The following is a 22,996-nucleotide window of genomic DNA, read 5'->3' on the forward strand; positions in this document are numbered from 1 at the left end:
TTGATTCATCCATGCACATGGATGTACACACAAGCACACACGCACACTCAGACGCAGCATTTTCAACGTGTGTCAAGGACTTGCATTGACACAAGTCCACCTTTAGGGCTCTCTCCTCCCATCCCCCCACACACCCCTATTGGAAGATAACATGTGTCCACCTCATTCTTGGTTCTCAGTAGGAAAACATTACAAGCCAGCTTTGACCTCCCACCTTTCAAAACCTTACGTTGAGCATCACGCAGGGAAGTCGTTGTTCTAAATTGCTCTTGTCTCGCAGCAACGTTTGGCCCAGATGTTGTTCTGGGGGCAGCAGGGCGTGGCCAAGAATCCCGAGGCGGCGATCGAGTGGTACGCCAGGGGTGCCCTGGAGACCGAGGACCCCGCGCTAATATACGACTACGCCATTGTGTTATTCAAGGTAAGAGTCACTCATTTTGTGCCCAAGTTGTGCCATTCTCACCAGACTTCCGGAGCCATTGCCTGTAGGCATGCGTCAGCCAGTGTCTAGAACCGAGGACCCTTGGTGTACGCTTCTGCCGCTCCTATGGGAAGAGGGGTCTTTGCCGAAAGGGCAGTACCCTGGTCTCGTTTTTTAGTCATTAGTCTTAGGTTTGGCACCTGGATTCTCTGCTTTTGCCAGAGCTGTGGCATTCTGGAGGAGACGCCCCATGTTTTATGGATTGAAATGTGGCCGCCAGCCCCCAAGGTGCTGCAATTTTGCCAGCAGGCGGTGTTGTCATTAAATTACAAACACACGTAAAAAGTGTGTGTTTGGGCTGCATCCCAGCAGTCCTGTTGATCAAACGAAGCTCTTGGTCTCAAGCCCTCGGAGAAGAGGGGGGAAAGTGGGAAGAGCATTAGCCCAGGACTCGAGTTGGAGTTCAGGGCTCTCTTCTCCTGTGTCCTCAGAGTTACCCGGTCTCATGGGACAACACTGAATTAAATAATATGATGAACGGGCCTTGAGAACCATAAAACACTGTGTGTTTTATACAAAACAATAACAGTTCACAATGATGGAGCGTTTATTACCTGATTTACATGTATGAACTCGTTTAATCCTCACAGCAACCTGGCGAAGTAGGCACTGTGGTGTATTATTATTGCGGCTTATGTATATGGTAACAGGGGCACAGAAAGGCTTTGTAACTCGCCCAAGGTCGCACAACTGGTACATTTCAGACCTGGGACTGGGACCCAGGCAGTCTGCCTTCAGCAACTGTGCTCCCTAACCCCCCTCACCCCCCTACCCCCCCAGACACAGAGGCATCAGTTCATCAATCTGAGCAATCTGAAAAGCTGTTGGCTCCGGTCAGGAAACCCTTAGACCCTTAGTCCACAGGAAGCAGCTGCCCCCCAGATAGCAAGGGTTCTCAAACAAAGGCGTGGATTCACGCGGCCAGCCCCACCTCCAGATCCACAGCTGTGGCCACTCGCTGATTAACAACTAGGACTGTCCTACGTGCCTAACCTCCCAAAGCTTTAAAACCTACTGGTTGTTATGGTTTCCAGATTTATAGCCTGGACTTTCTCTTTCCAGTTGTCAGATCAACATAGAAATGGTTTGACTCTTAGCCATAAGCCAATACATTCATATGTTTGTTCCATAAACGCTCGTTCGGGGCTGACAAAATGCCGGGCTCAGTGCTGGGTGGAGGGACATATGGATGTAGAGCCACGTCCCTGACCTCCGGGCGCTCATGCACGGATGGGGAAGGCAGGAGAGACCTGTACGGAGGAGGGGCACTTGTCTGACAGAGCTGGGGCTGGCCACTACCCAGAGTGCACGACTCAGACCTTAATTCTGCCCACCAGGAACTCGCCATCTACAGGGAGAGACGGACACATAAATAAAATACTCTGCAGGTGACAGTGTTTCCAATCCTTAAAGCTTTTTTATTCTCCTGCATTTTAACTAAGTCATTCCTACGTGGGATGAGGGATGCCCTTAATCAGCAATTAAAGGAAATTTAAAAAATATATATATTTTATTGATTTTTTACAGAGAGGAAGGGAGAGGGATAGAGAGTTAGAAACATTGATGAGAGAGAAGCACCAGTCAGCTGCCTCCTGCACACCCCCTACTGGGATGTGCCCGCAACCAAGGTACATGCCCTTGACTGGAATGGAACCTGGGACTTTTCAGTCCGCAGGCCGGCGCTGTATCCACTGAGCCAAGAAGTTCAGACTAAAGGAAGATTTTTAACTCTGGCCAGAAGGTCTCTTTAAGTCTATTCCATGTGAACAGCCCCATACAGAAAATGGGCTTTCCAAATGGGAAAGAGCAGTAACATGCACTTGGCTTACTGTATTGTGTGGGTACCTGGCTAATTGTATTCAAGGATGGCGCCACACTGGTGGCTGTGGTTTGCCCACAACAGCCAAGTCCATCCCACTCTGCATCCACGTGAAGATGGTGCTTTGACTTCCACTGCATATCTGACCTCAATGAATTGATTCGGTGAATATTATTCGGCACTTACTATGTACCAGGACTTTACACTTCTCTCACCTACCTCCTTCCAGTACTACTCAGATCTCAGTATAATGAGTAGTCGTTGTGCACGACATTATCCCATTTCTGATTAAGTAACAAGTATACTGGAAAATCCCAGACCTAGAAATCAGAGTACCTGAGTTCTAGTTGCAGATCTAACTGTGAGTTTTCAGATACGTCAGCCTCTCTGAGCACCCATTTTATTTCTTCAAAATAAAGAAGATGGAAAAGATCAACTTTGGCTTCAACCTTCTGTGATCCTGTTGCTTTCCCAGAAGTCAAAAAAAGGTTGTGCCATGGGCATCTCCAGTTATTCCAAATAGCCTCATATCCCCTTCCTCCTCCTCTCCCTCTTTAATTAAATGAAGTAATGGTGCACGTCTGAAAAATATTTTCATCTTCCACTTTGCTTCAGCTCATCGGTTTTACTAAATAGGTAAGTTAAAGTCTAATGGAAATGTGGTGTGTGTAATTTAACCTGCAGCTGGATTCACAGTTTTATTTTGGGTCTTGAGAAATAACAGAGACAAACATAGTCTGCGTGTTTTCTGTGTCCTGCGAGGAGCTTATGAATCGTGATACTTTCTCAACACAGAACTGAAACAGGGGAAAATACGGTGTGGGGATGCTAAGTGTGGGCTCTGGAGCCCTCCAGCCTGGGTTCGAATCCTGCCTCTATGTCTCACTCACTGTGTGACTCTGGGCAGATCTCTCAGATGAGAAAGACAGCCGCACCTTGGCTGGGTTGCTGTGAGGATTAAAGATGAAGGGACAGTGCTGGACCCTCGTTAATAAACACAGGAATGCTTACTAGTGCTGTCTCCTTTACTATAGAGCTAAGTGTTTAATTAGAGGTAAAAGTGGGATTCATTGCAAAACCTGATCGCCTTATATTATACTAGAGGCCCAGTGCACAAAATACGTGCACTGGAGCAGGGAGGTCTGGTCTCTCACAGTCCAAGAGCCCTCAGTGGATGTCCTCCTGCCACCGCCGCTGTGCTCGCCAGCTGTGAGCCCGGCTTCTGCCTGAGCGGTGCTCCCGCTGTAGGAGTGCACTGACCACCAAGGGGCAGCTCCTGCATTGAGCATCTCCCCCCTGGTGGTCAGTGCACATTATAGCGACCGGTCGTTCTGCTGTTTGGTCGATTTGCATATTGCCCTTTTATTATAGGGTATGACCCCATCAACCACTCCAAGGGGCATGTGTGGGGGGAGAGGTGTCTGTAACAGACTGAGTGAGTTTGCCCTCTTTGCCTGCCATCCTTCTTGTCAGAGCCATGTCAAGAGAGACCTACGGAAACCCCCCTATGCCCCCACCCCATCTCATTCTCAGACCCATCATTTCCCCACATGGTCCTGCAGACAGCTCAGCACAGTCCCGCAGAGATCCTCTCTTGTAACAAGAACCTCAAAGCCAATTCTCTCTATGGTATACAAAACACCTCTGCTGGGAAAACTTGATTTTACTGGAAGAACCTTGTTCGTTTCTGTCGGTGTCTGACACAGCTAATTCCAAGGGTCCTTACTCCTTCAGAGAAATTCTCAAGCTGGTTCTGAAGCCACATGTCCCACCCTGGGGACTCCGGTGAGGAGCCCTGGGACTGCAGATGACAGCCTAATAACTCTTTCCTGTTGAACACAGATCAAGTGCTTTGTCTGGCTGTAGATTAGATAAGCCCCAGAGAAACACATCCAGGATGACCAAACTCATTCAACCTCATTCCTGGCTTCTCCCAACAGCACCTGTGGGTTGACAGACAGGCCTGTCACTCGATGATAAATGGGGGCTTTAGTATGGATGCCTCTGCTCCATAGATAGAAGCAAAATGATGATGATGATGATGATGATGATGATGATGATGATGATGTACAGCACTGCTTATAGAAATCTTTAAGATTAGATTTATAATGAAGAAGGCTTGGGTGTTTTTTTTCTTGGTTTTTTTTTAAGTACTTTGTATGAAACACCAAGTGTGATATTTTTGAGTGCATGCTGAGTTTCTTTTCTTAGTAATCTTTGCTGTTTATCATTGTTTAGGGTCAAGGAGTCAAAAAGAACAGACGGCTCGCCTTGGAGCTGATGAAGAAAGCAGCTTCCAAGGTAACACTTTTGCATATTGTCAGAGAAAAACATTCGCACCACACACACCCATTAGAGAGAGTAAATGGCCAGCGTCTCCCCACAAAGCCCCAAGGTAGACATGGGGTGGGGAGGGAGGGTTTGCTAGCATTGCAACATTAGTCATTTTTGAGCTACGCACATACAGAAACCCGCTACAATGGGGACGGCAACTCTCAAAAGCGGAATTCACCTTCCGTCAATAGAATCCAGGCCAATTTTGTTTGAAGGCTAAAATTATAATCAAGGCTGCCCATAATAAGCAGCAGGGGCTCCTTGAAAGTGGATGGATATAAATGCCATTGAATTAGAAAAACCAAAAGCCTAATTCCTTGGAAGGTTAACCCTGTCATGGCCAAGGCCCACTTGTTTGAATAATGGGCCTGTTTATCAAGGTTAGGGCTAGATTTAGGAATTATTTTGCTTTCGCCACTATTTTCTCTTCAATGTTGTCACCAAGCCTGCTACTTGTGATATAGCCCTACAGAATGGGGGTTAGAATGTCCCTTGTTGAGTGGACACACACACACATACACGTGCATACATATCCCTGCATGGAATCATATGACCAATGCGTGCCCAGCCACACATGTTTACTCATGCACATGCATGTAGATTTGCAAATAAATAGACTTGTATAAACCACTGTACTGTTACAGCCTTACCAGGCCTCCTTGATAGCCCTTCCGGCTCTTGACTGCTTCTCCATCCCCAAGGCCACTCGTGTTCGCCTCTCACAGATCCTGCAGTGCCCAGGCTGCTCTTCCTCACTGCCTTTCTGTCGGGAGCCCTGAGTTTCTCTGTTTCTGTAAGTGAGGGCCTGGAGTGAGCAAGCTGTGAGGCTCTCCTCCACCTGTGTGGTGGCAAGAGGGCATCGGACCCAGGGGCAGGGAACCCCTCCGAGTGCACAGCAGCTCCTGACCCCAGCACAAATCACAGTGCAGAAATGGGAAAAGCAGCTGAATGCTGGTCACAGGAGGCACTAGTTTCAGAGCGCCCTAAAGTGGGGCTGGGAAGGGGCGGTGAGGGGTGAGCGTGTCTTTCCTGGCAGGTGTGAAATTTGCATCTCTGTGGCCGTTCTGGCGGAGCACTGGTATCTGACGTGCTCTATTTTGGGTGTGTTTTTAGGCGGGTTAGATGAGCATTGAGGGAATTGCCATTTTATGGCCAGGAGTAGTCAGATCCTTAAAAATGATGAGTGAGACTCACTCATTCCTTCTGTGGGGAGTTACTCAGCCCCTGCTTTGCGCCAGATGCTGTAGTGCAGGTTGCTCATAGTTTGATATTTTGGATTTAGCCAAAAGTCACTTGGAGGCAAACCTGTTGACCGAGCAGTAAATGTCCGGAACAAGGGATGAGTAAGAAACAAAACAAGCCTTACCTGGATAGAGTGTCGACCTGTGGACTGACGGGTCTCAGGTTTGATTCTGGTCAAGGGCACATGCCCAGGTTGTGGGCTCGATCCCCAGTAAAGGGCATGTAGGAGGCAGCCAATCAGTGATTCTCTCTCATCATTGATGTTTCTAGTTCTCTCTCCCTCTCCTTTCTTCTCTGAAATCAATAAAAATATATTTTTTTAAAGAAAATAAGATTTCTTGTGGGATTCCTGCATGGGGTCCAAATACAATTCCTAGAGGAGTTCTGCGGACATCGGGGTGATGGCAGGCACCTGTGAATGAGTCTGTGGCCTCTGCAGGAAAGCACTGTCAAGCCATGTGGGTGTGCCCGTGTGGAGGTCTGCTCCAGAGCTGGCTCCTGCCTCTTCGTACTGCAGCCTGTTCTATTCCATCATTGAAAGGCACGAGTTCTGCAAGACTCATCGGGAGCCTGCCTCGCCCCGGGAACTGTGCGAGGCTCGAGAAGAAATGAGTGGATCCACGGCACTGACTCTTTCCCAAGCGTCAGCTGTCCGGGGACCCCCAAACTTGAACCCACTCTGGATCTTCAGGGTGTTGGGTCTGGGTTCCATTGTGTTGAGCATCTGCATCCCGAGGATGGCTTTGGTTCACCAGTTGGATACTTTCCTGAGCATTGACTCTGGGCCAAACACCAATGTAGGTGCCTGGAATATAGCACAAAGGTCCTTGCCCTCAGGGAGCTTCCATCTGATGGGCTGTGTTCACTTCTTTCTCTTGGTCTTCTTGGCCCCCTGATTCCACATGAGGACCAGCAGGTGTAGCCTTTTGGGAGCTATGAAGAAGGGAAAGGCTGCAGGCTAGGACCTTAGCATCTACTGTTAAGGGATACCCGATCTTTGCTTGTGAAAAGGGAGGTGAAAGAGATTTGGCTCTCACTTAACAAGTCTCGCAGATGCGAGGGCACTGTTTGCCCTGCTCCTTTCCCCCCTGCTTGTTCGCGGTCTCATGGGTCGGGCAGGAAGGGAGGAAGGAGCGCCGTCTGCCCAGGTTTGCACACACACCGCTGTAGGCCTTCAATCAGCAGGCTGGAGGCTGCCATTGAAAGTTGAGGAGAGCAGAGGCCACCTGAGAGTGTGATTCAGCAAGAACAGGGAGGCTTGAGGCTAGAGTCACTAACCAGCCCTCACCTGGTACCAGCCCCAGTTCAGACTCCGTTCTGAAACCCTCTTCCCTCTTCCCCACCCTCCCCTTCTGCCTCAGCCCCGAACAGGGACGCTAAGCAGTCACAAAGCACCTGTGACTGCAAGCAGGCTGTCACAGCCACTTTCTTTAGCGGGTTCGTTGGCGTGCAGGACAGTCATCAGCAGATGGGCAGAGCGGTCACCTGGAAACCGTCCCCGCCAGGGCAGGTTGTAGCCACCCGGTGCAGCCGAGCACGCAAGGATGTCAAGGGCAGCGTGGATGCTGCAGGACAATAAGGCTTTTGCAGACAAGGGCATCGTGTCAGAGCCCGGAGGAGCCGAGTGATGATTCAGGGCCGGCGTGGCTGCCGAGCTGGAAGGCAGGAATCCCAGCGGCAGCCGTGTGGAGGCCACCTGGGAAGACTCTGAATCGGGCTCATGTGTTCCAGCTCTCAGCCTCTCTTTCATGCCATCTGCCCAGAAAAGAGCCTGGAGAGGTTTTGTTTAGACTCAATCAGAACACTCTCACAACAACTGATTCTCTTTAGGTTTTGTTACAAAAAAATAATAACAATTCTTTCTCGTTCTACAATCCAGGGATTGCATCAGGCAGTCAATGGTCTGGGATGGTATTACCACAAATTCAAGAAAAATTATGTTCAAGCGGCAAAGTACTGGTTAAGAGCAGAAGAAATGGGGAACCCAGACGCGTCCTACAACCTTGGGGTCCTGTACTTGGATGGCGTTTTCCCAGGAGTTCCTGGAAAGAACCAGGTGAGTAAGACTGGAGACAAGCTGGGCAGCCGGGCAGTCCCTCGTTCATGACACCCTCATGAAGGTTACTGTGTGCCCAGTCCAGACAAGGTCCCAGCGGTGGTACAGACACCACCCAACACGCAGACCACGTTCTCGAGAGGCGAAAAGGTCCAGTTAGGAAGGTAGAGAGTGGAGAGCAAAGAATGGCATTTAGACAAGTGCCAAGAGTGTGCTAATTGATACGACCTGAACAGTTCTGGAAAGCGGAAATGTTGAAGGCCAAAGCAGTCAGGAGGGCTTCCTGGAGGAGGAAGGCTTGAACTGAGGAGAGAGGGGAGATGACACAAGGTGAGGATGTGCAAGAAGCCAACAGTCAGTGTAGAGCTGGAAGAGAGCTGGCTTCCGGTATGGTGGCTTGCCAGGGTTCTTTTCCCAGCCTTACAAAGGGTTCAGCATTCTGGAGAAAGGGCTGCGCGTGGATGATTAAGAAGGAGTCCATGGACGAAAGATAGTTTTGATAGGTACTGGGGGGAGGGGGGGTGCGCGGGGGAGTGGTGTGTGTGTGTGTGTCAGAGGAGCTTCAAGCTGAAGGAGCTAGAAGACTCTCCTTCTTCACCAAGGACCCGGGCTTTTATTAAACACAATTTGTCCCAAGGCAAGGTGGAAATATACACTTCAAAGGGTAAGGTATCAAAGGGTTTTGGGAATAGCCTACAGCTGTTCATGTGTTTGGCCAACAGGAGGCAATAAAATGCCCTGAGCTGTCTGGCAGTTAACAATCATCCTATTCAGGTTTTGGGGAAGTGCCCTTTAGCCGTTTCCAACATGTAAACTACATGTGACTGAACCCTGTTGAGCTCCCCAAGCTTCGCCAACCTTTGGGTAAAACTCTTGTAATTATTACATGCTGCAATTGGTTGCCAGCAGTGGCCTGATATGAGAACAGATTTAAAAATAATGAAAACAACAGTGATCAGCTTTAGTGTTTGTTGAGCACTTCTCTGTGCCAGACACTCACGAAGAGTTTATATGCTCAGTCCGTGTCATCCTAACTACCTCTGGAATAGTTACTATTAAACCCATTTTACAGAATAAGCATCTAAGGCTCTGAAATGTATATGACAGCATCATACATTCTTGGAGTCAGAACCTGGATCCCTATGTAACATAGAAGCCCCTCCTTTTAATAATAATATTGATGATGATGATGATAATAATCTGAGTACCATTACATTTAACAAGGTTCATTGAACACCCACCATGTGGGGCGCTCTTCTAGGCACGGGGATACAGCAATGAACTAAACAGTCTCTGCTCCTAGGAAGCTTACATTGCAACGGGAGAGAAAGGCAACAGACTATTAAATATCTAATATGAGGATGTTATGGGGAGACATAAAGCAGGAGAACAGGGAGGGTAGAGGTTGGGGAATATTATTTTATAGAGGAGATCAGAGAAGGTTTCTCTAGCAATGTGACATTGTACAGGATCCTAAAGGAATCTTGTGGGTATCTGGGAGAACATTCCAGAAAGAGGGAACAGCCAGGGTAAAAGCTCTGAGAAGCTCCAGGAAAGGCAGGGAGGCCAGAGTTGCAGGAGCAGGAAGCAAGAAGATGAGGAGGTGGGAGACAGGTCAGAAAGGCCGGGGCCCAGGTCACTGTGATGACTCCGCTGCTCTGAGCAAGATGGGAAAGCCTGGGACAGCTTTGACTGGGGCAGGATGTGCTGTTTTAAAAGGCTCCTGGATCTGAGCAGAGATTAGGCTTGCAGGAAACAAGAGAGGGGACGGGGTTAAGCATTGGATCCAAGTGAGAAATGATGGGCATTATCCCATGAAGGGCTGCAACGTGACTGGATTCTGGGTATATTTTGAAGGTCAAGGTACAGGATTCGCAGAATTGCATGTGAGGTGTGAGAGGGAGAGGCATCAGGACAACTCTGGAGCACACGGCCTTTGTTGAGATGGAAAGCATGGAGGGCCATTTATGGGATAGGCAGCAGCAGACCTGGGGGTGGGGAATCTCATTATTTTTCATGAAGTACCATGCTAATCCTGGAGAATTTGTTTTCTCATTTAATCCTCACAACAACCTTTCATGCTAGGTACTATCAGACACCACACTTTTAAAAATATAGGTATTTTATTGATTTCAGAGAGGAAGGGGGAGAGAGAGAGAGAGAGAGAGAGAGAGAGAGAGAGAGAGAGAGAGAAAGAGAAACATCAATGATGAGAGAGAATCATTGATCAGCTGCCTCCTGCATGCCCCACACTAGGGATGGAGCCCACAACATGGGCATATGCTCCAACCAGAAATCAAACCATGACTTCCTGGTTCCCAGGTCAATGTTCAACCACTGAGCCATGCTGGCCGGGCAACACATTTTTTAGTTGAATAAAATCTCTCAGGTGGAGAGATTAACATGCCCAAGGTCTCACAGTTAGTAAGGTGCAGAACTGGGATTTGAACCCAAGCCTCTCTGACTCCAAAGCCCATGCTTAAAAATGTCAGCTCACTGCCTCAGGAAAATAATAGTAATCAGCAGAACATATACCTAAGTGTCCCTCCCCCCCCCACCTCTCTCTGACTACTGTGAGACTGTATATTTTTATGCATTGCAAGAATCCTCCCACACATCTGAGAGCATGGGGTTTTTTATTGTCATTTTCTAATTCTCACTTTCTTCCTGGAAATGCAGTTTTTGTGCATGAGTTTGAAGAAAGGTCTTAAGCAAGGTTAGGAACGCAAATTCCTGAATTTTCGCCTGGTGTGACTTCTAATACAGTCTTCTATCTTGCTGTCAGGGGTTACAAGAGGATCAAATGAGGTGACAATGACATTCCTAGTTACATGTCGTCTTACTTCCTTGGCCAGCCTAATCAACAGAGCGCCAGGGCCAGAGGCTGGCTTCTGTGACTGGCTGTCTTACTTGACTTGGTTTCCTTAATGATGTCAGAAGTGATAAGCCTGTGATAATGCCTTGGCTCCGGGGGAACCAGCCCCGCCAGGGAGACTCCTCACCAAGGAGACTGACGTTTGTTCATCTCTCTTCACAGACGTTAGCTGCGGAATACTTCCATAAGGCTGCGCAAGGCGGACACATCGAAGGAACCTTGTGGTGTTCCCTCTACTATATCACAGGCAACCTGGAGACCTTCCCGAGAGACCCCGAGAAGGCTGTTGTGTAAGAATCTAGCAGATGCGGGGTGTGAAGGGAAGGCCATCCACATCTGCCCCCCTTCTCCTTCAGAGATAGGTCCACGACCCCCAGTGGATGCCTGACACTACAGAGAGTACCAAGCCCTATAGATACTGTGTTTTTCCCTTCCCATACAGACCTTTCCACTTAAAGGAGGCACTTTACGGCTTCTCTTTGGCATATCTGAATTGCCAGCATCACTACTCTTGTGCTTTGGGGCCATCTTTAAGGGAACTAAGGGTGACCTGAGCTCAAGCACTGTGATCCTGCAATAGTCACTAATGGGTGGGGAAGTGTCTACAGTGTGGAGACGCCTGACAAAGGGATGAGTCATGTCCCGGGCAGAAAAGAGTGGGATGGCTTGAGATTTCATGGTGATACTCAGAGTGGCACACAATTCAAAACTAGGAGTTGCTATTTCTGGAATTTTTATTTAAATATTTTTGGACTGTAGTTGACCGTGGGCAACTGAAACCTTGGAAAGTGAAACTGCAAATAGAGGGGACTACAGTGCTATCTTCACTGTGCCTGGAAGAAGAGTTCTTCTTCTTTTTTTATTTTTTATTATTATTATTATTTTTTTTTTGCATTTAAAAAAATTTTTTATTGGGTTGTAGTCAAGATGGCAGAGTAGAAGTAAAAAATAAAACTTCTTAATAATAAAAGAGGAAAAAAATTAATTTTTATCAGTTTAAAAACTGATAAGAGTTCACATAGTTTAAAGATCCAAATAATTTGACAAGACAAAAATAAAAGGAATCTAATAAATAGAAAATAATTCGATAAGAAAAAAAACAACAACAAAAAAGAACTCTCTGCCTATACCACACCAGACCTTTTCCTGCTCCTAAAAATAAATCACTATCATTTTCACATTTTTAGCCATACTTTTTTTTGCCTCTACTGCTAAATAACATGCATCTCCCATTATTTCTTGTCATCTTCATTACAGACATGTTTAAGATGTCTAACTGTGAAAGATGAAGATACAGTTCCCTCTCACTCTGCCATCTCACTACCCCACACATTCCCACTTTTTATTTCTCTCCCAGCTTGCCAATAAGCATGTCATTATTTTGGTTAGATTAGTATCGGGGTTTGCATTATTATGACTATATAAATGCTAGTCACAGCTGAGCCATGTAGTACTCTATGACTACCTTTTCTTTCTTGTACAAGTTGCTGTTTTCTATGGAGTAGTAATTATATTTTATTGTTCTTTAGCTGCTTGACTTTCTGTGTACTTATCATTTCCCACGTACTTGATCTCTCACTTCATCTATAGTTGTCTAAATCTCTAAGTCTGTCCACACCCACCAGGTATCCATTTAATCTTGGTGACTTCTCTCCTGGAGTCTTTGTTCAGGCCACAGCTGCCCTCCCGAAATTGACTTGGTCATCTTTTCCCTTCATCTCTGGCTTTCTGGTCCTCTTTGTTGGATCCCATTTCTTTCTCTTTCTTGGTTAACGCTTGCATTTTGGTAGAACACATCCTACAGAAGCTTCCTGAAGAACAGGGAACAAGAGGGCCATTTTTAAAAAAATATATTTTACTGATTCCTTACAGAAAGGAAGGGAGAGGGATAGAGAGTTAGAAACATCAATGAGAGAGAAACATCAATCAGCTGCCTCCTACACACCCTACTAGGGATGAACTCACAATCAAGGTACATTCCTTGACTGTAATCCAACCTGGGACCCTTGAGTCCGCAGGCTGACGCTCTATCCACTGAGCCAAACCAGTTAGGGCAAGGAGGCCCATTTTTGATGTCATGCACATCTGATCATGTTTTACAAGGGCTGGCAAACTATGGCCCACACATAACATGTGGCCTGCCAAAGAGCTAAGAGCGCTTCCTACATTTTTAAAGGGTTGTAAAACAGACATGGAAAAATATGCAGCAGAGACCATAGGTGGCCCACAAAGCTTAAAATATTTACTGTCTTACCCTTTGTAGAAAAGGTGTGCAGACCTCGGTGTAGATCACCCTCACACTATAGTCCGCCTCTCCAGGGGGGTGTCTTAAGGCATTTGAGAACACATCTACCTGAACTCAGTGATGAAACTCACCTGAGACAGACTTGAGGCTTTTGTCATTGTTCGTTGGTGAGGATACTTACTAGTATTGTGATCATTCATATATTTCCACGGACTTTTGTTATCCTTTTGTTATTGATATCCAGTTTAAACACATTGTGATTGGAGAGCATATTCTGAATGACTTCAATCCTTTGAAGATTGTTGGGGCTTGCTTTATGACCAGCATATGGTCAATGTTGATGCATGTTTTATCATCTCTTAAAAAGAGTGTGTTTTCTGAACTCATCGGGCACAACAACATTCTACATGTATTATCAATTATATCAGGTTGGCCTGATCTTCTATATGATTCCTGATGGGTGTGTTTTTCTGCTTGTGACAACAGTTATTGAAAGAAGTGTGTTAAGATCTCCCACTATGAGTGTATTCTTGTCTATCTCTCCTTTTAGTTTTGTCAGTTTTTCACTAGATATTTTGAATAATAACTGGGTCAAATAGAATGAGAATTGTTTTTCCTTCCTCGTTGGTTCCTTTATCATCTTGCAGTGTCCTCTTCGGTGGTCCTTGTCTGTAAAGTCTACATTTTATGTTAAAATAGTTATGTGAGCTTTTTTTTGTTAGAATTTGCATGTTCTATTTTTTTCTACCCCTTTACTTTCAGTCTTTCTTTGTCCTTATTTAAACTATGTCTCTTAAAAGCAGCATATAATTTTTTTGTGTATTTTTAGTCAGCTTGACAATTTTAGTATTCAATTGGTATATTTAGACCACTTACATTTAATTAGGATATATTTTATTTTAAATGTTCCATCTATTCCTTATTGTTACATCTATTTTTGTGCCTTTTTTCTTTTTTCTTGCCCTTCCTTTGTGTTAATCTATTTATCTATTTACTTATTTATTTATTTATTTTGGTTAATCCTCACCTGAAGATATTTTTCCATTGATTTTTTAGAGAGAGTTGGAAGGGAGGAGGAGGGACAGAAAGAAACATTGACATGAGAGAGACACATCTATTGGTTGCCTTCCGAACACAAACCGATCAGGGCCGGGGAACCTTCAACAAATGTATGTGCCCTTGATTGGAATTGAACCTGGGACCCTTCAGTCCATGGGCCAAGGTTCTATCTACTGAGCCAAACTGGCTAGGGCTAGATCAAATATTTTTTTTAAAGCATTCCATATCCCCATTTCATTAACTTGTTAGTTATGTATTCTTTTAGTGATTATAAATCTAAATATTACAATAAGCTAGTTCATTAATGATAGACCCCCCCCCCCCCTTTGAGGACAAATTAGGGAGCAGAAACAAAATACGAAAACCTTATAATAAATCCATAAAAATGTTTTAATGAAGTACTAGAACTCTTGGTAAAGATGATCTTTTCGAAGGTGAAGAGATATTAAGAAGTACAAATTAGTAGCCATGGGGATATAAAGTACAGCATAGGGAATATAATCAATAATGTTGTAATAATTATGTGCAATGCTAGGTAGGTACTTGAACTATCAGGGGACTACTTTGTCAAGTTTATGATTATATAACCATTATGCTGTACACCTGAAAGTATCCTAGCTAATAAAAGTATAATATGCAAATTAACTGTCACTCTATCACAAAGTTGGCAGTGCCCATAGCCACAAGATGGCAGTGCCCAGTCCCCTCAGCCTTGCCGGAGTCCCCCAGTCCTGGCGGCCACTGGGGCTGCCACTGAGAGCAGGCAGCGTGAGCAGCCTGGCGGGAAGCTTGCCTCTGGGGGATGGGGGATGGCCTGCAGCCTCCCTGGCCGAGCACAGGCCCTGAGAGGAGACGGTGATCCCACCTCCCGTGGAAGCAGCGCGGCTCCCAGCGACGAGCTGCAGTTCCCGCTGGCTCCCGCAGAAGCGGCAAGTGGCGTACTGTGCGCAATATCATGCAATGGGCTACTAGTGAGAAAATAATATTGAATGTCAACTGTAATTTAAAAATAAAATTAGCTCTGCTGGGGTGGCTCCGAGGTTGAGTAACGATCTGTGAACCAGGAGGTCATGGTTCAATTCCGGCCAGGGCACATGCCCAGATATCCGGCTCAATCCCCAGTAGGTGGCGTGCAGGAGGCAGCCAATCAGTGATTCTCATCACTGATGTTTCTCTCTCCCTCTCCCTTCCTCTCTGAAACCAATAAAAATATTTTTCAAATGAAAATAAATAAATAAATAATTTTAAATACCCAAGCAATGTTATAAATCTTCATTCTAAAATAAAGCTAGGAAAAGAAAAGTATTATTGATCAATTACCATACAGATGCCAAAACCAAGATCCTCTTTTCCCTGTAGTGGTGGCTATTGTTCATTGGCAACCTTTCCTGTCCTGTCTTTGTTTCCATAAACCACAACACCTCAGCTTTGCTCAGAATGGACCCCGGTTACAAAGCTCTCAAAATGTTTCTCTCCTTACCTTCTTAACATTCAGTTCTGGTTTGTTGCTCTGTAAAAATTCTAACAAGCAAAATATTCCCCAAGTGGGATTTATTGCCATCATATGGAAAAAGAAGCAATTATTTAATTTGCCAGTTTGGATATTTTCCTCTTCCCTTTCCTTTGCAGGTGGGCCAAGCACATAGCTGAGAAGAATGGCTACCTGGGCCACGTCATTAGGAAAGGCCTCAACGCCTACCTGGAGGGCTCCTGGTAAGCTTGGGACTCACACTACCCTGAACTTCCTCGGCCCTTGCTTTTCAATCTGAGACGGAGCTTGAAAATGCAACCAAAAAAAAAAAAAAAAGCAATTTGCAGGGAAATCACGGCCTCTCCATAATCCTATTCGGAGTATCACAGACTGATTGGCTGGTGATTGGGAAACATAGCATTTCCATGTTTAATTATACTCAAAAATTAGTTCTCTAGAGGGAACATGCACATTCATCAAGTTGAGAGACACATGAATGTGCTGACTTCTTTGCCTCAAGCTTGTTTCTCGTGGTTTCAGAATCCACACACAGCGCAGGGCGTCTTGGCTGACCCTCTGGTTCTCGCTGGCGGGTCACCAGAGGTCTGGGATTCCTGCCTTGTTTGTGGGAAGCCGAGATCCAGATTGGGGCTCAGGCTAGATCCTTCCATAGCTTGTACTGCATCCTCCGTGGCCAGGAGCCTGGGATTGCAGGAAGTCACTCACAAGACCTCTACTGTCACAGCCAAATGGGCTCCCCTTTCTGACCTTCTTCTGATGGAGGTAGCAGATGCAGAACCCTCCTGACGCCCCACAGGAGGACTGCGAATCCCCCCCATTTGCTGTTACTTGATTTTACAAAGAAGGGCACGTCCCTCCCAATGCTACGTGACTTCATCTTTCTCCCTTCTGTCAGTGCTAGCGCTCCGTCTTGCTTTTCCCTTGGGCTCCATTTTCTTGGCTGGTTTATTGCCTAAATGATCTGGGTATTTCAGTAATAACTGAAAAGGCTATGCAAATCAGCACATATCCCTTCGGAACACTGCCTCGGAGACATTAGACCAGACTCACCATCGATCATTCTCTGATCCGAACCTTAATTAAAAATTTAAATATGAGCCCAAAAGAACACTATTTTCTCCTGTGGTCCGTGGGTGCCCACGTAATCAAAAGATAGCATCTCCGTAATGGAGAACCTGAACTTAGATAATGCAGGGGAAATGAACCCAATGGAAAAAGGCACCAAGCCGCAATGTTTGTTATGAACTCCTGTGGAAGTTTATTATATGTGGCCTCACTTTGCACAGCAGGAAAGACATTTTTTCTTGAAATTATTATTTTCTAATTGATATACCTTACAGGTCTTGTGCTATTTCTTCTTGCAAAACTCCCATATTTGACTTTAGCTCATTCTCTATAGGTGCCCTCCAAACTTCCCACCCCGGCTCCTCACAAGCTTCTTAGGGGGAACTAAGCACTCAGATAGCAAAGTGTTATTATATGTGGGACATTCCCAAAAAGAGAGCACATCTGTAAACAGTCCCCCACAACCCACAAACACACACACACACACACACACACCTCAAGATGTCTGACACCTTTTCCCATAAAGAGGATAAGTCAGTAGCTAGGCTTATTTTTATTTTATTTTTTGCCTATTTTTGAATTTAGCAGCCCTTTAACATTTAAAATTTTGCAGTGAACGTCAAGAAGAATTAAGATTTATGTGGCCTGCTGCCTGCTATCTTTCTTAGACTCTGCAACCACAGAGATGGATTTTTCTTTTCCTGGTGGGAAGGATCAGGGAATTAAGTGTGCTCTACACCATTTGTTTGTTTGCATTCAGTTCATCAGATTTGACTGAGTCAACTCGCATGCAGGGCACCTTGCCATGAGCTTCAGGGACGTCACCAAGAAGGGTTTAGGATAGTTTGCTGCCTCTACTCTTCCTCATGCTGAACTACCTCCAGTTTCCCACAGGGCTGTTGTGCTGTCTGACCTCTGGGCCTTTGCACGTGCCCCGGAGTCTGGCCAACTTCTTCCTTGCTTGGGTCCTTCCATGGATCATACTTGCCCTTTACTTTGATTGCCCTCTGATTTGTATCCCAGTGCCCAGCACCTAATGGCACCTGTGAAGTGCTCAGAAACTATTGAGTGAATGAGCTAAGGCAAGTAGAACAAACATAACGTAAGCGTCATGAATAGTATTTGAAGAACATTGGGGATTCTGAGGGGGAAGAGATGCTACCTGGTTTTGGGGGACTTAGGTCAACCTTTATAATGGGGGCCCTCAGGGGGTGATGGCATGTCCACGGAGCCATGCAGGGAACAGCATTTCTTGAGAAGGGAATTGCAGGAACAAAAGCAAAGAGGTAGGAAAATTCTGGAAGTCTCTAGAAAATTTTAAGCCACCAGTTTGCCCCGAGGGTAAGATTTGCACAGGGAGTGCTATACAACAAGACCAAAGAGGTGCTACTTTGTGGAAGTTTGAAAGGAAGGGTATGTACTTTCTGCTTACTTTGTGGAGCAGCAGCAGGGAGTGTTGATGGTTTGGAGAGAAGGTCGTGATGTGGCAGAGCTGGACTGTGAGATGCTTCCCCGAACAGCCGTAAAGAACGGTGAAGTGAAGGAAGATCCAGAAAGAGTTCTGGTAAAAGGCGCTGATCATTTGAGTTGGGGAAGTGGCATGAACCAGTTGAGTTGTTTTTCTCTTCTTTTGTGATCTGAGTTGATGCATACGAAATAATATGTGATGTATATGTAAGTTCCAACAATAAAACGAACACCTGTAAACCTCCCACCTCCTTAAGAAAATGAACTGTTGAAACTCCCTGCATTGTATGTCCCTCCCAGATTAAACCCAACCCCCAGCCCCAGTATCCAGAAGTAACCATCATCCTAAATCTTGCTCTCTTTATAGTTTTTTCTTTCTTTCTGCTAAACATGGGTATATTCCTAAGCAATAGATTTAGTTTGACTTGATTCCGAGCTTTCTGTCATTAGAATATTATTATACATGAATCTTGTCACTTAACATTATGTTTCTGAGATTCATATATTTGGATGCATGTCCCTGTAGGTCGTTCCTTTTCGCTGCTATCCTATACCACATTTTACTTACCAATTCTCCCATTAACACGTCTATGGGTGACTTCCACTATTTTGTTTTAAGAACAATGCGACCATGAACATGTTTTATATATCTCCTGATCCATAGAGGAAGAGTTTTTCTAGAATATAAACTTAGGAGAAGGGAACTTCGTAAGATAATGCTATTTGTTTTCTAAAATGATTTTATCAATGGACTCTCCTGCTGATCATCAATAGCCTTGCCAATCTTGATGCTAAAATAAGATTAAGCACTAAAATATTACTAAGGATAAGTCTCCATCTAAATATGAGGCCTTTTCATAGGTACAGGAAGAAACATCTACTGCCCAGGACAGTGGGAAAGTTTTGTCAAAATCTATTTGACAAGGAGTGCTTTCCTCTCTCTGAGCCCCCACACTTGCCCTGGGGGTTAAATAGGAAATATAAGAGCACGGCCTCCCCACAACATGGCTTTTTCTGGTACCATCTAGTTTGCCATCACAGAACTACACCATCCATCAATGTCCCAAGTCCATCCCCTTCTTACGTTTTCTGTGAGTGAATTTATTCTGGAGTTATTTTCATGCAGGTTTGATGAGCTTGTGTTTTTCTGTGTTGCTCCAAGATTTCTATGGGATAGCTGAAAAGAGGTGGGTGTTGTGTTGGAAAAAAGGTTGTTTGGTTGTTGTTGTTTTTTGCTGTGTAAGCATTTAATAGGGACGATAATGTTTGCCTGAGGCTGTCCTCAGACACCGGGAGCAATCAGCAAAGGAGAGGCCAGCTGTCATGTTTCGTTTCTCTCTGCCTCACCTCTGCATGTGTTTTATCTGTGAACTGTGTATCTTACTGCTCTTTGTCTTAAATACACCCCCAGTGTTTAAACCGATTATTGTGGGCTTGAGGCAAGATAAGTAGACATGCTAGGTCCCAGCCCAGAAACTCGCCTGTTGCCCTGGCTGGTTTGGCTCAATGGATAGAGTGTAAGCCTGAGGGAAGGGTCCCTGGTTCGATTCTGGTCAAGGGCACATGCCCCAGTTGTGGTCTCAATCCCCAAAGGGGAGGGGCGGGGGGGCGTGTGCAGGAGGCAGCCGATCAATGATTCTCTCTCATCATTGATGTTTCTATCTGTCTCCCCTTCTCTCTTCCTCTCTGAAATCAATAAAAATATGCTTGTGGTTTTTGTTTTTGTTTTTTTTAAAGAGAGACTCACCTTTTGGCAATGGAGCAGGGGCCCTGAAATCCACTGAGACCCCAGGATTGTTTTCCCTCCTTCCAGTTGGAGCTGCTTCAGGCATCATTAGCAAGGAGCACAGAGAAAACAATGTAATTGTTGGAGAAGCTGCTCAGAGGTTGTCCGATGCACAGCTCACAGCCAGCAGCCCTCAGAGTTGTTACGCAGCATCATTAGGAAAGTTCCATAAATGTATGCGCTGGCTTTGAAGCGAGAGGGTAGCAGATGTGCCCCAGGCTCGTTCTTTACTCTAAATTCCCTCCTCTCTGCACCCACCCCACCTCCCCATTCCAGTGACCGTCTAGGAGACAGTTTCACAATGGAAATAAAACTCAAAGCTCTGGCTGGCTTCCTAAGCCTTGAAGAAATTTCTAGAAGGGCAGTATGGTTTTGTGCCTTGTTTGAGGGCTTCCTGAACATAGCAAATGCTGAGGACATGACTATCCCAACAATACAAGTCTAGACATATCTGTAGTCAATGCTTTTGGGCAGTTTCTGTTGAAACACAAGCAAAGAGGAGGGAGTGTGAATGTGGACAGGGTTGCTGCAGAGGTGGTGTGTCTGGGAAGTCTGAGGAAGCCGAGGAAATGTGGTCTCCTGTGTGCTAACCCCGGCCTATAGCTCACTCCTCCGTACATGAGAATAGATGGCGGTGGAGTCAGGGTGCGCCGGCTTCTGCCGATTGCTTCTGCAAGATGGAAGACAGAGGTGGGTTTCTGCTCGGCACTTCTATTGACCTCGCTGTTTCCTGGCGCCTCCTTTTGATGGATCGCAGCGCTTCTTCAAAGGAAATGCACGAGGGCTCTATGAAATTTCCTCCCGGCCTATGCAATTATTGGACAGGGAAAGTCTCTCTATAAACCTTGTTTCTCCCGCTCCTCTCCCACCACACGAGAGACTATCTTTGCCAAGTTTATTATGGTGACTCTGTCTTGCGGGAGGGTTGGCCTGGTGCCCCTTGCCCCCCGCCCTCACTGCCAATTCTAATAGTCTGCCCGACTGCTAAGAAAAACTCATGTTGTTACAGTTTAATAACACGAGTCACATTCCATGAGGCCACAGCAGCAGAGGGAGCCGGCTCAGTATTCACATTTGGGCTGGCAAGGGTCCACCATCTCCTTCCCTCACTCATCCCTGGGGAAACCGAGGCACGGGTGCAAGCCCCAGTGTCTCAGGAGACACTTGAGATCATAAGACCTTTGCAACAGGACCTTATTGCAGAATGACGGAATGACGGGGACTTGGTGCTGGGTCGGACTTGAGGATTCTGGTCACCAAACATGATGTTTGCAGTCCGTGTGAGAAAACACCTGTGTGGCCCTTGCTGGTTGGGCTCAGTGGATAAAGCATCTGCCTGGGACTGAAGGGTCCTGGGTTCGATTCCTGTCTAGGACACATTCCCGAGTTTTGGGCTCAATCCCCAGGAGGGGGCGTGCAGGAGGCAGCTGATTTATGGTTCTCTCTCATCGTTGATGTCTCTCTCTCTCTCCATCTCCCTTCCTCTCTGAAATCAATTTAAAAAGGAAACGCCTGTGTGTTCTTCGAGGTGGTTTTTCGGCTCCAGTCAGTCATGGGCTTGTTAGCTGACCTGCCTGTGCAGGGGACACCGCTTAGCCAGCTTCGTGTCTCCTTAGAATGAGTCATGGCTAATTGGCCGGGTGTCTCGGAGATGGAGAATCAGCTCGCTCAGCAGCCGCGTGGCCCATGACCTGCAGCGTGTCTGATTGAAGATCCGCTGTTCTAACTTGACTCCCAGTCACCTCTCTGTCCCCGAGGGATGATCTGCCAGAGCTGCCGTAACGATGTAAAAAAGGTGATCTCAGAGTCTGCCTCCCTTCGTCCCCCTCGCCCACCGCCCCCTGTCCTTCCTTAACCCACTTCCTAGCGGGAGTGGGAGTCAAGGGCGAGTTCTTCATGTCGGCTACTTAAGATGAAAAAGATGCTTTCGAAATAACTTTTATGGTAAAATACATTTTTATTCATAAACTGGATGACACTAAGAAAATGGAGGAAATCAGATAAGTCAAAAGTAAAGAATAAAAGTTACTTGCATTCTCACCACCTAACGAAAAGCACTGTTAGGTTTTGGGTAGATAATTTTTATGGTTTAGTTTTCTCGGCATATATATATAGCTGCGTGTGTGTGTGTGTGTGTGTGTGTGTGTATGAATGTGTGTATTCGGTTTTATTCCAAAAATGGAACGCATTGGTTTTTATCCTGCCTCTTTTTTTTTCACTGAACAGATAATTTTGCATAGACATCTTTTCACATTTCTGGATATGTATTCTTTCACATCATTTTTTATGGCCTCATCTGAAAGTGGCTGTACCAGGGGTTGATTTTTAAAAATATATATTTTTATTGATTTCAGAGAGGAAGGGAGAAGGAGAGAGAGATAGAAACATGAATGATGAGAGAGAATCATGGATGGCCTGCCTCCTGCACAGCCCATACCGGGGACTGAGCTCGCAATCTGGACCATGTGCCCTGACCTGGAATCAAACCATGACCTCCTGGTTCCTAGGTCGATGCTCAACCACTGAGCCATACTGGCCACGCTGTGGGTAAATTTAAATAGTCACTGATTTCCAGATATTTAAGTTCTTACCATTTTTTAAAATGTTTTAAACATAGCAAAAGCTCTGCCATAAACTCTGTTGTCCCAGAATCTTTGCACGTCTCTGATTGTTTTTTTAGCATGAACCCTGACAGGAGAACTGTTGGGCAGGTGGTGTGAGCATTCTCAGGGCTTCCCACAATCACCACGTACGTGCACTGGCCCTCCCACCAGCAGTGATGGTAGGAATATGTCCGTTTCCCCAGCCCCCTGGCCCTTCCTGGTAATATGAATCCTGTGGCAACCTCTCAACAGATGAGGAATGGTCTCGCTGTTTTACAATTATTCCGTTCCTAGTGGTGTCAAACTTTTACTTGTTTATATGTGCTTCTGGCCCTTGCGATCCACGCTCCTGTAAGCTGCATCTCCTTTGCCAGACGCCTTGTGCGCCACAAAAGCCCAGCTTTAATTACGCTTGTTCGGAACCCTAAGCCCCACAAAGCCTTTCACAAAACAGAGGACTCCCAGGACTTTG

At 45.9% G+C, this 22,996-nt stretch overlaps 1 protein-coding gene across 1 annotated transcript in view; it reads left to right on the forward strand.

Moving 5' to 3' along the window:
- Positions 1-22,996, forward strand: part of SEL1L3 (SEL1L family member 3) — a 114,291-nt gene that overhangs the window by 72,991 nt on the left and 18,304 nt on the right. The window contains exons 13-17 of the mRNA XM_084890501.1: positions 281-421; positions 4,539-4,601; positions 7,756-7,932; positions 10,970-11,097; positions 15,741-15,824. Of these exons, the coding sequence (XP_084746627.1) occupies positions 281-421; positions 4,539-4,601; positions 7,756-7,932; positions 10,970-11,097; positions 15,741-15,824 (593 nt within the window). The remainder of the gene's footprint in view (positions 1-280; positions 422-4,538; positions 4,602-7,755; positions 7,933-10,969; positions 11,098-15,740; positions 15,825-22,996) is intronic.

Source organism: Pipistrellus hanaki (genome assembly GCF_964339955.1).
Source record: "Pipistrellus hanaki genome assembly, chromosome: 1".
Taxonomy (NCBI): domain Eukaryota; kingdom Metazoa; phylum Chordata; class Mammalia; order Chiroptera; family Vespertilionidae; genus Pipistrellus; species Pipistrellus hanaki.